Genomic DNA, 12,619 nt, shown 5'->3' with positions numbered 1-12,619 from the left:
TTATGACTTGTGGACTTCAACTCCCAGAATTCCTGAGCCGGCATGGGGGATTATGGTCCCATTATGACTTGTGGACTTCAACTCCCAGAATTCCTGAGCTGGCATGGGGAACTATGGCCCTTTTATGACTTGTGGACTTCAACTCCCAGAATTCCTGAGCCGGCATGGGGAACTATGGCCCTTTTATGACTTGTGGACTTCAACTCCCAGAATTCCTGAGCCGGCATGGGGAACTATGGCTCCTCTATGACATGTGGACTTCAACTCCCAGAATTCCTGAGCTAGCATGGGGAACTATGGCCCCTTTATGACGAGTGGACTTCAACTCCCAGAATTCCTGAGCTAGCATGGGGAACTATGGCCCCTCTATGATGTGTGGACTTCAACTCCCAGAATTCCTGAGCCAGCATGGGGAACTATGGCCCCTTTATGATGAGTGAACTTCAACTCCCAGAATTCCTGAGCCGGCATGGGGAACTATGGCTCCTCTATGACGTGTGGACTTCAACTCCCAGAATTCCTGAGCTAGCATGGGGATCTATGGCCCCTCTATGTGTGGACTTCAACTCCCAGAATTCCTGAGCTAGCATGGGGAACTATGGCCCCTCTATGATGTGTGGACTTCAACTCCCAGAATTCCTGAGCCAGCATGGGGAATTATGGCCCCTTTATGATGAGTGAACTTCAACTCCCAGAATTCCTGAGCCGGCATGGGGAACTATGGCTCCTCTATGACGTGTGGACTTCAACTCCCAGAATTCCTGAGCTAGCATGGGGAACTATGGCCCCTTTATGACGAGTGGACTTCAACTCCCAGAATTCCTGAGCCGGCATGGGGAACTACGGCTCCTCTATGACGTGTGGACTTCAACTCCCAGAATTCCTGAGCTAGCATGGGGAACTATGGGCCCTCTATGATGTGTGGACTTCAACTCCCAGAATTCCTGAGCCGGCATGGGGAACTATGGCCCCTTTATGACATGTGGACTTCAGCTCCCAGAATTCCTGAGCTAGCATGGAGAACTATGGCCCCTCTATGTGTGGACTTCAACTCCCAGAATTCCTGAGCTAGCATGGGGAACTATGGCCCCTCTATGATGTGTGGACTTTAACTCCTAGAATTCTTGCGCCGGCATGGGAAACTATGGCCCCTTTATGACTTGAGCAAATTCAACGTTAGTGCGACAAGTGGACAAGATTAAAACAGACAGACACAGAGAATATCTAAAGCATCTTCCTAGTGGCTGGTTATTTATAACTTGGAGATGGAAAGGAAAAATTACCCTCTTCTCTTCTGAAAGATAAGAAAGAGAAAAATAAAGGCAAAAGGGAAGGGCAGGATTTGACAAGGTCCTGCAGATCAGAGAGACAGCGAAAGACAACGGATTCCAAAGAAAACTTCATTAAAATTATTATTGCCTTTATTTTGCCATGGCGCACAGTCCATATGGCCCATACACGCACTCTTACACATGCAAGCTTGCCAGCTTCACAAGGCAGCCTCGTTACCCTACGGCTCAGGCCTGCAGTGGCTTTTGGAAAAGGAAAGCAAATGCAAAACAACAAAAAATCAAAACAAACAAACAAACAAAAAAACCCACCAAAAACCGAAAAGAAAAAAAAAGGAAAAAAAAAAAGGAAGTGTTCCAGTCTTTTTTTTTTTGGCAGCAATCACAGCGTGTGTCAAGAAAAGGAGAGTGGGGGGGGGGAGGCATAAAACGAGACGGGGAGGAAGGCCTGGGATGCACTTTCCCTCTCCCGCCCCCCCCTTCTCCCCCCACGCAGCCTCTCCTCCTTTCAATCCCGCTGGGCCGGCAAGCTGCCTCAACTGGCTGTCCATCTGGGTGATCTTTGTGCAAACTCGTGCTGGCAGGCCCTGGGATGGGGAAGGCCCGGAACGCCGGAGGGAGAGAGCAAAGTCGCTCAACGTCCTGTCCTAAAGCCACCACCGACGTCACAGTCCCGGTGTGGCTGAAGCCAAAGAAGCAGACGGCTCTTTTATTCTCCCCGGCAGAAAATACGTCTTGCATCTGGCTCCGAATGGCTCCGGATGGCGTACAATTGTCAAGGCCACGGAGAGGAAAAATGTCCAGCCAGCTCCATGGTCCTAGTGTGGGGCGACACGACTTCACTCGTTGGGCTCAGGGCAACGGTTCCCTCTTGGCCAGGACGGAGGGGACAAGGCCACATTTCTGGTTGGTGATGATGCCAAGGAAGGCCGCGTGAGATCTCTGAACCTCGGAAGCCCACGGAAGCTGAAAGTCCTCCGTGGCGCCGCTGGAGGCAGATATAGGGATGGCGGTTTTGTGTGAACGAAAGGGACGATGTGCAGAGAGAGGCCTCTTATGGTTCCTTCTCCAGTAACCTGTCTTCAATATGAAGACGCTGAATTGTTGGCGCGCCACTTCGAGAACGCCGCAGCAGAAACGAGGAAGGCGACTTCTTGCTGATATGGGAGTGTCTTTTAATCTAGCTAGGGTCAACCTAGTCCGTTCCGCCATAGGTCTGTTGGCAAACCAAGAAGCTCCCCACCCCGATAACGGGAAGGGGGGGAGGAGGATGGAGAAGAACCCCCCTTCCTCAAAATCAGGAAGCTGGGCAGCACCGCAAACTAGAATCCTAGAGAAGTGACCCTCAGGGGAGTGGGATCCGTTCCAAAGGCAGAGTCCTCCGTGGTCAAACCTGGACTGGCAGAGTCTGGTTCATTTGTAACCTCATGTCCTGTATGCTGCTCAAGATCTTCTTTTGATGTCCTGCCAGCGTCACCCCTATCCTGAGCAGGTCCCTAAAAAAAAGACAATAAGGGGGAAAATGAGTTAGTAGGGTAGAAGACAAAATATTTCCAGTGGTGGAACTCTTTGGCCCCCGGAGATACCAAGAAGACATTTGGTTTCTTCACTAGAAGGAAGTTCTTGAGATGTTTGGTGTTCCAAGCTTACCTCCCCATCATACTTTCAAGTCCTTTGCTGGATTTCTATAATTATACTCAACCAGAGATAGAACTGAAGGAGTTGAATCTGCTCTTCCAAGCAACCAAAAACCTAATCAAACTTGAATCTATTTGAGGAAATGCTCAACTCTTTACGTTGAGCCAATTAAACTAGCACAGGCATTACGTGATCTTCAGCCTTTGTCTCCTATCTGAAAGCAGTACAGGTAGTCCTCATCTTGGGACGGTAATCGAGCCTGGCAATTATGGTTGTAACTTGTGATGGTTGTGAAGTGGATCATCATGTGACTAACTTAATTTTGCTAGGGTTTTTGTGGGATGGTTGTTACATTAACGTGGCAGGTAAGAGCACCATTTCTTTGCTATGGACTGGGTTCTGAGGGAAATTGGAAGCAAGCAGCAGTTTCTGGTAAAAATGGGGGTCATGTGACTAGACCTCATGGCAGAGAAAGGTAGGTTGGTTGATGGGTACCCAAAATGTGGTCCTGGGTTGTTTGTATGGCCACGGAAACTTTCGAACTGAATTGTGAGTAGCTTTTGAGGGGGTTTGTTGTAACTTCAAACGGTCGCTAAGTGATGGTTGAAAGTTGAGGACTGACTGTATGCAATGGGACAATTGAACCCAAAATTTATGTTGCTAAGTGAGACAGTGATTAAATGAGTTTTGCCCCATTTTACGACCATTCTTACCACCGTTGTTAAGTGAGTCAGCACAGTTGTTAAGTTAGTAACACGGCTGTTAAGTGACTCTGGCCTCCCCAGTGACTTTGAGAGTCAGAAGGTCGCAAAAGGGGATCACATCACCCCAGGACACCGCAAGCGTCATAAATAGGAGTCAGACGTTGCCGAGCATCTGAATCTCGATTGCGTGACCAGGGAGATGCCGCAACTGCCGTTAAAAGTGTGAAAAACGGTCGCAAGTCATTTTTTTTCCAGTGCCGTTGTTACTTTAAACAAATGATTATAAGTTGGGGACCACCTGTATACGGAGAATACTCTTTCACTGATCTGGCAAAAACTATTGAAAGATTGCAAAGGATTCTGACCTTTAGAAATATTCCACCAAAGGGCTTCCAGAGGTGGTAGGTATTCAGCCGGTTTGGACCGGTTCACCAGAACCGGTAGTGGAAATCACGGGTCCCTGGTCTCTATGCCATCCTATTTAGGTACCTTTTCATGCCTAAAAGCACATGCGCGGAAGGCCAAGCACATATGCAGATGGGGTGCACACAAGCACTCACATTTGCGAACTGGTAGGGAAAGTAAGTGAATATCACCTTTGAGGGCTTCCTGAGATTACGAGGGATGAACCAACTTTTCATGCCATAAATGGCTGATATTCTCTCTCTCTCTTTCTCTCTCTCTCTCTCTCTCTCTCTCTCTCTCTCTCTCTCTCACACACACACACACACACACACACACACACACACACACACACAAACACACAAACACAAACCCTGACAATTGCACAGCAAAACTGATCTCCACTGCATGGATGCAACAAGCAGCCATTTTGTGGAACTGATTCCATTTCTACCTTTGCTGTGGGAGAAAAGGGGAGTATACGAAGCACCGTGTCTTTCAATTTTTCCTAATGACAATAAAAATGTGAAGAACAGTTTCAGGAACTAGGTATGTCTAGTTTAATGAAAAGAAGGACTAGGGGAGACATGATAGCTGTGTTCCAATATCTCAGGGGTTGCCACCAAGAAGAGGGAGTCTCCAAGGCATGTGAGTGTAGAACAAGAAGCAATGGGTGGAAACTAATCAAGGAGAGAAGCAACTTAGAATTGAGGAGAAATTTCCTGACAGTGAGAACAATTAATCAGTGGAACAGAAGTTGCCTCCAGAAGTTGTGAATGCCCCAACACTGTAAGTCTTTAAGAAGATGTTGGATAACCATTTGTCTCAAGTGGTGTAGGGTTTCCTACCTAGGCAGGGGGTTGGACTAGATGATCTCCAAGGTCCCTTCCAACTCTGTTATTCTATTCTATTCTAACCCTATGAAATAAATAGAACTGGGGCTTTGCTCCTCTCTTTCCCCATTTTATTTTGCCTTTTCAAAACAACAACAACCAGTCTTAACACACCTACTGTATATAGTTGCATATAAGCCCATCCAGTTGAGGGATAAGCCAACCCTCAATTCTATTTTAATTTTTTTATCAAAATTTCATGGAAATGTACCACTAGCAAACTTGTATTTTTTTAAAAATGGTATTTTGATTAAAAAAATTGGGGGCCTGCTTATCTGCCGAGGGGCTTATACCTGTTAATAAATTCTGGAAATAAAGGTACTTTAAAAAGTATTTATGCACACACGCAGACACGCAGACACACAGACTGCTTTTTAAATTAAATATTATATTATTATTCAGGGATAAAGCCCTTCCGCAGATAAGCTGAATATAGCCCTTTTCCTACTTTGTGAGCATCAAAGGCTGCATAATGCCACATAAGCATTTTAAATTCCTTCTGTGTTTTAAGCTTTATATTTGTCACACAGTTTTCCTTGTTTTAGATTGTTGCACTAGTTCTAAATGTTATACTTCTCTTTTTAATGTAAAATGTTCTGGGCTCAGAAAATAAATAAATAGACAAGCTAAATGTGCTTTTTTTGGTGCATTATGGCCTCTAAACGTTTTGGCTTTTCCATGAGTAAATATAGTAGATGACTACTTTGTTTTTTTTCCCCAAAAACCCACAGAAAAACACACCAAGATCATATTCCCCAACCTTGCTTTGGAGTTTGTTTATATATTAGATTGATAAACAGCCTCAGATAACGTTCGTTTATTTGTTTTATAAGTCACCTTTCATTCAAAAGTTGGACAGTTTACCTAGCTTTCAATTTTTTTCTTACAACAACAATAACCTTATGGGGTGGGTTTTGCTGGGGGAGAGTGAGTGGTCTGAGGAAGGGGGTGGTGGAACTAGAACTGAGGAATCCTGGGAGTTGAAGTCCACAAGTCTTAAAGTTGCCAAGTTTGGAAACCCAGGAATTAATGTGAAGAATATTCTTAAGTCCTTGGCCTAACAAAAGGCTACAGCCATTTTTTTTCAACATTGAACTAAAAAAAGAAAAAAGATTGCACCTTTTATTTTGCATTCCTGATGCACAAGATTCATTTATTTGGAAGAAAAATTGCTAGAACGAAACTAAGTGCAAAGACCCCAAAAAGTTCAATCGTTTTCAACCAAGGTTTTAGTTAGCCTTAACTTCTGGTTTAGCAAGATGAGTATTTGTGGGCCTAGGTATTTGTGTCTTTACAGGTAGTCTTCGACTTATAAGGTAAAGGTTTGCACATGTGTGCTAGTCGTTCCCGACTCTAGGGGGCGGTGCTCATCTCTGTATCAAAGCCGAAGAGTCAGCGCTGTATGAAGACATCTCCGTGGTCATGTGGCCGGCATGACTCAACAGCAAAGGTGCATGGAACGCTGTTACTTTCCCACCAAAGCTGATTCCTATTTTTCCACTTGCATTTTGTACATGCTTTTGAACTGCTAGGTTGGCAGAAGCTGGGACAAGTAACGGGAGCTCACTCCGTTACGCGGCGCTGGGGATTCGAACCGTCGAACTGCCGACCTTTCTGATTGACAAGCTCAGCGTCTTAGCCACTGAGCCTTTTTCTTTTCTTCAACTTACAACCATCCATTTAGTGACTGCTTGAAAATATAGCTTTGGGGGAAAAAAAATTACAACTGGTCCTCAGACTTATGACTGCTGCAGCATTCCTGCAATCAAAAGTCGGAGACATTTGGCAACCAACATGTATTAATTATGATGGCTGCAATGTCGTGAGGTCACGTGATTGCCACTTGCGGCCTTCCCAGAGAGCTTGTGATAAGCAAAGTCGGTCTGAGGGAAAATAGGTTTGCTGAAGGACTGTATGATCCACTTCACAGCTGCCATGATTCTCTTAACCACCATGGCCAAAAGAAAAAAGATCATAACATTGTAACGTAACAAATGTCTTGCTTAGCGATGGAACATTCTGGTCCCAAATGTCACATAAAATGAGGACAATGAAAAAATCAAGATGGTGGCCCTGACCACACAACCAATGTCTTTTTTTGACAGATACACAAAAGGGGAAAGTCACACAGCTGCAGGCACTATCTTTGGTTCTTCCTTGGGGACACCCTGTGGAGAGAACCCTAGTTGGAGGACTGGCTTCTGAATTATTTGATTATTTATTTAAGAGCCAACAGCGGGATTCCCTTAGATTTACCACCGGTTCGCAACTACGAGGGTGTGCACGTGCACACTTGCATGCCTTCTGCGCATACACTTTGCTCATGCATGTACACATACGCACGGCATCAAAAATAAGGCTACGTAGGACATTTTGGAGCCTGGGAGGATGGGTGGGCGATCCCACCTGCAGTTCGGTGCTACGGTTTTGGGTCAACCAGTCCGAACCGACTGAATATCACCTGTATTATTTTATCAAGTGAGTTTCAAAATAAGATCCATATCAAAAACTGAAATTCGTTTGCACAAAGAGATTTCAGTTATCCGTCGTCATCATCATTGCTATTGCTGCTGTTGTTCTTGATATTGTTATTGTTATTATTGTTGTTGTTGTTGTTGTTGTTGTTCTATGTATAAAGTTTACCAAATGGTTCCGACTCAGTTTTTGGTAGTTGTAACAAGGGATCTCCAACTTTGGCAACTTTAAGACTTGTGGACTTCAATTCCCAGAGTTCCTCAGCCAGCTGGCTGAGGAATTCTGGGAGTTGAAGTCCACAAGTCTTAAAATTACCAAGGTTGGAGACCCCTGCCATAGAGGATGGAAGCCAGTGGCTGAAGTCCACAAGTCTTAAAGCTGCTAAGGTTGGAGAGCCCTGGTTTTAACTATCACCTCCTTCCCACTACAATAGCTAAAGATACTTTCCAAAAAAAATGTTGAGCCTGGTAGCACATTTTGCGATCAACAACTGTTATTAAAAGTTAGAAGGTCCTGATTTTCTCTCTCTCTGTCACCGTATACTAGGGGTGGGCAACTACCTTCTGCAAGGGCCCGCATGAGAAACTGGTACTGTTATGGAGGGCTAAAGCAATAGAGCTGTGAAGGTGCATAGGTACCACATCAATGCACATACGTAAATTGAAAAGAAAAATAGCAGGTCACCTTTAAAATAAAACCAATCCATGAAAGCCGGACAGGGACAGTTAAAGGGACAGATATGGCTTGGGTCTGCCACAGACTCTCTCCTCCTACAATGCTAGTACAACAGATACTCTTGTTGTATCTGCACTATTCCAAGCAGTGCAATTGTTGTGATGGATGAGTTGAGATCCTAGCCCAGAGGTCGGCAACCTTAAACACTCAAAGAGCCACAAAGGTCCTAACTGGAAGCCCTCCATTCAATTGTGAAGCTGAACAGAAGTCCTGTTCTCCCATCCTTTTAGCACAACATCCTTTTTCCTCTACCTGAAAGCCCTATCAATTGTGGAGCCGACTGGTGACAGGGAGCCACAGCAGAGGGATGAAAGAGCCACATGCAGCTCCAGAGCCACATGTGGCTTCAGAGACACAGGTTGCTGACCTCCTGTCCTAGCCATTCCTGTGGTGTGTCCTAATCAGATACATTTCCAGATTTTTGATATGGTGACAAAGAAAGAAAAGAAAAACCACCAAGAGCTTCTGCCTTTTAATAACATTTGTTGAGCAGAAAAGATGCTAGCAAGTTGTTGTCATGATGATCATGATCAGGTGTGAAATGCTACCGGTTCGCACGAACCGATTGTCTTTGGTTCTGCAAACCGGTATTAAAAAAAAAAGCTTCCGAGGATCGTGTGGTTCAGCGAGATTTTTGGAAGCTTTCCTCCCCACTTTTAAAAGCACTTTTTATGCCCGACCAGTTTGGGTGAATAGGTAGCAAAAAATGCTTTAAAAATTAAAAAAGGTTGGCCATGCCCACCCAGTCACATGACCCCCTCACCAAGCCACACCCACCAAGCCACGCCCAGAGAATCAGTGGCAAAAAAAAAAATTACATTTCACCACTGATCATGATCATCTTTCTTAATCTGTTGTCAAATAGGCATCTGTGATTAGGGATCATGTAGGTTTATCTTCTTCAGATTGATTGGTGGGCAGATTCATGCAACACTCTTATCAGATCAAGAAAGACCTACTAGATCTCTGTATGCATACTAACTGTGTTTAGGGTTAACCTTTTAGCTTTTGATGTTGGTTTTTGTTTTTGGGCTACCTGCTGTTCGCAACCATGACTCGTAAATCAAACAGGCGGACATATAACTTGCATACATAACTCAACAAACAACAGAGCAATTTATGATCTCTCTCTCTCTCGTATGATTTAGCGTGTTGGGCAAACTAAACCTGTATGGATAGTTTATGGCAAATGACACAGGTAAGTCCTTGGCGTACTATTGTAATGGAGCCTGAGCCTTGTGGTTGCAAGTCGTGGCAGTTGTTATGTAAAGCGTCCACCTGATTACATTGTATAACAACTCCCCATTACAGTTGTTAAGTGACAGTGTGGGTCATTAAATGGAGCCCAGAGTGCCTGGAGGTGAGGGAGAGCCTTGCACTGCAGCACCCATCCAGCTCACACGGGATCCTCCAAGGGCCTCCTCCAACCCAAGACATCCCGTGCTTTGCTTCCTGCTCTGCTGAGTCCCCATAGGCCTTGGGGCTGATTTCCACCTTGCTGGGACCCACACCTTCTCCCCCATCACGACTCAGTCCATTTATCACCTGACCCGCCATGTGTCCTTCCTATACGCTCTGTAGGAAGAGGCGGGTGCCATTTTGGGAGGCTCTATTCCAGAGGGGCCATTTTGGGAGCGACCCCAATTCATTGCCAAGGATTGGCAAGTGCCCAAATCTTGTTCATGGCACCATGGGGGCACTACAGCAACCATAACTTTGGGCAGGGGTTATAACCCCCCTTCGTTCAGCACCGTTGTAATTTTGAATGGCCGCTGAATAAACGGTCGTAAGTCAAGAGCTAGCAGTAATGTGTGGATTATTTTAATAGCAATAGCAGATTTTTATACACCGCTTCATAGGGCTTTCAGCCCTCTCTAAGCGGTTTACAGAGTCAGCATATTGCCCCCAACAACAATCCGGGTCCTCATTTTACCCACCTCGGAAGGATGGAAGGCTGAGTCAACCCTGAGCCGGTGAGATTTGAACCGCTGAACTGCTCATCTAGCAGTCAGCCTGCAGTGCTGCATTTAACCACTGCGCCACCTTGGCTCTCTTTTAATTAAATGTATTGTGTGAAGGCGATCACACAATGCTCTATTGGCCATGTACCACATTCAGTATGCCCTGTTGCTATTATTATTGGCTCCATTACGGTTTGTTAATGTCACTATGGGTATCAAAGCAGAAAGATCTATCTATCTATCTATCTATCTATCTATCTATCTATCTATCTATCTATCTATCTATCATCTATCTATCTATCTATCTATCTATCTATCTATCTATCTATCTATCTCTATCCATCCATCCCTATCTCTATCCGTCCATCCATCCATCCATCCATCTCTCTCTCTCATCTGTCTGTCTGTCTGTCTGTCTGTCTGTCTGTCTGTCTGTCTACCTACCTACCTCTATATCTATCTATCTATCTATCTATCTATCTATCTATCTATCTATCTATCTATCTATCTATCTATCTATCTATCTATCTATCTCTATATCTGTCTGTCTGTCTGTCTGTCTGTCTGTCTGTCTATCTATCCACCCAAACTCACACTTATCAGAATAACAGAGTTGGAAGGGACCTTGAAAGTCTTCTAGTTCAATCCCACCAGCAGGACATCCTATACCTGTGATGGCAAACCTATGGTGGCACGCAGAGCCCTCTCTGTGGGCACATACACCGTCGCCAGCTGCTCTTATGGTTTCTGGTGCACGCATGTTTTCTGGCCAGCTGTTCTTTGCAAGCATCGGAGGACAGGAGAATGGCCTGAAAATGGCCAAAAAACAGGCCATTTTCTCAGCCTTTTTAGGCCTTTTCAGGCCCGAATAATGGCCTAAAAACAGCCCGAAAAACAAAATGAAAAACCACCTGGAGAATGGTAAAAAAACAGGCTGTTTTCAAGCTGTTTTTGGGCCATTTTCGGGCAGTTTTGTGGACCAAAAAAGGCCCGAAAACACCCCAAAAACATCCATAATACAGGCATGCGTGCACCGGCTTCTGGTATTTTGGATCCATGCGCGTTCTGGTTTTGGCACTCAGTGCCGGAAAGGTTTGCCATCATTGTCTTATACCCTGTCAGGAAATCTCCAATCTCTTCTTTCAAACCTCCAGTGATGGATCCCTCACAATTTCAGTTTGAGCCCAACAAATCAGTTTTGGGAGTGTTTGAATGCTTCAGAACATCAAAACGCCTCATGGATCAAATCAAAATCCTCTTAGGCGTCATCCACCATTACACTGAGAGAACTCTCAAACTTTTGAGGGCAGGTCTTCACAAAGAAGCTTCCATCTCAGTACCAGTGTGTGGAAGGCTAGGCTGAAGATAAATCAGCATGATCTGATAGGGAAATGGTCTTTCCATGGGAAAATGGAAGAAAATCTTCCATGCCTGGATGCCACCTCAGGTGGAAATAGAGGCTTTGAAAAAACTGCTGGACTGTCCGCTGTGGGATAGCCCTTCCCATGCAGCCACTGGCTTCCATTCTCTATGGCAGGGGTCTCCAACCTTGGTAATTTTAAGACTTGTGGACTTCAACTCCCAGCATTCCTCAGCCAGCATGAGTGGCTGGGGAATTCTCGAAGTTGAAGTCCACAAGTGTTAAAGTTGCCCAGCTTGCATATCTCTACTCTATGGCCATTTCTGCTTTGCATTCCAGAGAGAACTCTACCCAGCAAGTATTTTCCTATCTTTGGGGGCATTTGGTTAGTTTGGTTAGGGCACAGCTTTTCAATCCGGGCAACATGAAGATGTGTGGACATTGACTCCCAGAATCCCCAGGCCAACCATGTCGACTGAGGAATTCTGGGAGTTGAAGTCCACACATCTTCATATTGTTCAGGTTCAGAAATATTCCGGATTCCAGGTTAGGAGAATCCCAATGCCCTGAAGCCTGAATATTGGTCTTCCTTGAATGACCTAATTAAGAGTCTATCTTTATGAGCACCATTCACTTTTGCAAAAAAGGTTCAATAGATACCGTCTTTCCCCCAAAATAAGACAGGGTCTTATTTTCTTTTGCCCCCTGAAATAAGCGCTTGGCCTTATTTTCGGGGAGGTCTTATTATTTGTGATGTGAGGAGGCCCCTTAACCTCGGTTTGCGGCCCACGGATCAACTGATCCAGAGAGGGCCAGAAGTTCTGTCTCTGTTTCTGGCACACTCTTGCCAGCCCTAGCATTACTGGGACTGCCGCTCTTTCTGTGGCTGCCACTAAGAAAAGGGGCGCGGTAGCTAGGGTTTACAGGAGCAGCCTCCGCAAGACTGTTCCGCGTGGATGGCAGATGCATGGGGGCATGTTCTCACCTTCCCCCCCGCAGGAAATGGCAGGGACCAGCTGCGCATGCCTTTAAATATTTTCAGGAGAGGGCTTATTTTAGCGCAATAGCAATAGCAGTTAGACTTATATACCACTTCATAGGGCTTTCAGCCCTCTCTAAGCGGTTTACAGAGTCAGCATGTTGCCCCCACAGTCTGGGTCCT

The 12,619-nt window shown here is 45.3% G+C and overlaps 1 protein-coding gene across 1 annotated transcript in view; it reads right to left on the bottom strand.

The window, feature by feature from the left end:
- Nucleotides 1-1,403: 1,403 nt before the first annotated feature.
- LOC116514313 (ephrin type-B receptor 3) overlaps nt 1,404-12,619 on the bottom strand; it is a 147,287-nt gene continuing 136,071 nt past the window's right edge. Inside the window, exon 16 of the mRNA XM_032225848.1 lies at nt 1,404-2,785. Coding sequence (XP_032081739.1) covers nt 2,677-2,785 — 109 coding nt within the window. The 3' untranslated portion in view covers nt 1,404-2,676. The remainder of the gene's footprint in view (nt 2,786-12,619) is intronic.

Source organism: Thamnophis elegans, chromosome 10 (genome assembly GCF_009769535.1).
Source record: "Thamnophis elegans isolate rThaEle1 chromosome 10, rThaEle1.pri, whole genome shotgun sequence".
Taxonomy (NCBI): domain Eukaryota; kingdom Metazoa; phylum Chordata; class Lepidosauria; order Squamata; family Colubridae; genus Thamnophis; species Thamnophis elegans.
Note: the sequence above shows the minus strand (reverse complement) of the source record. Positions and strands in the feature narration are given on the sequence as shown.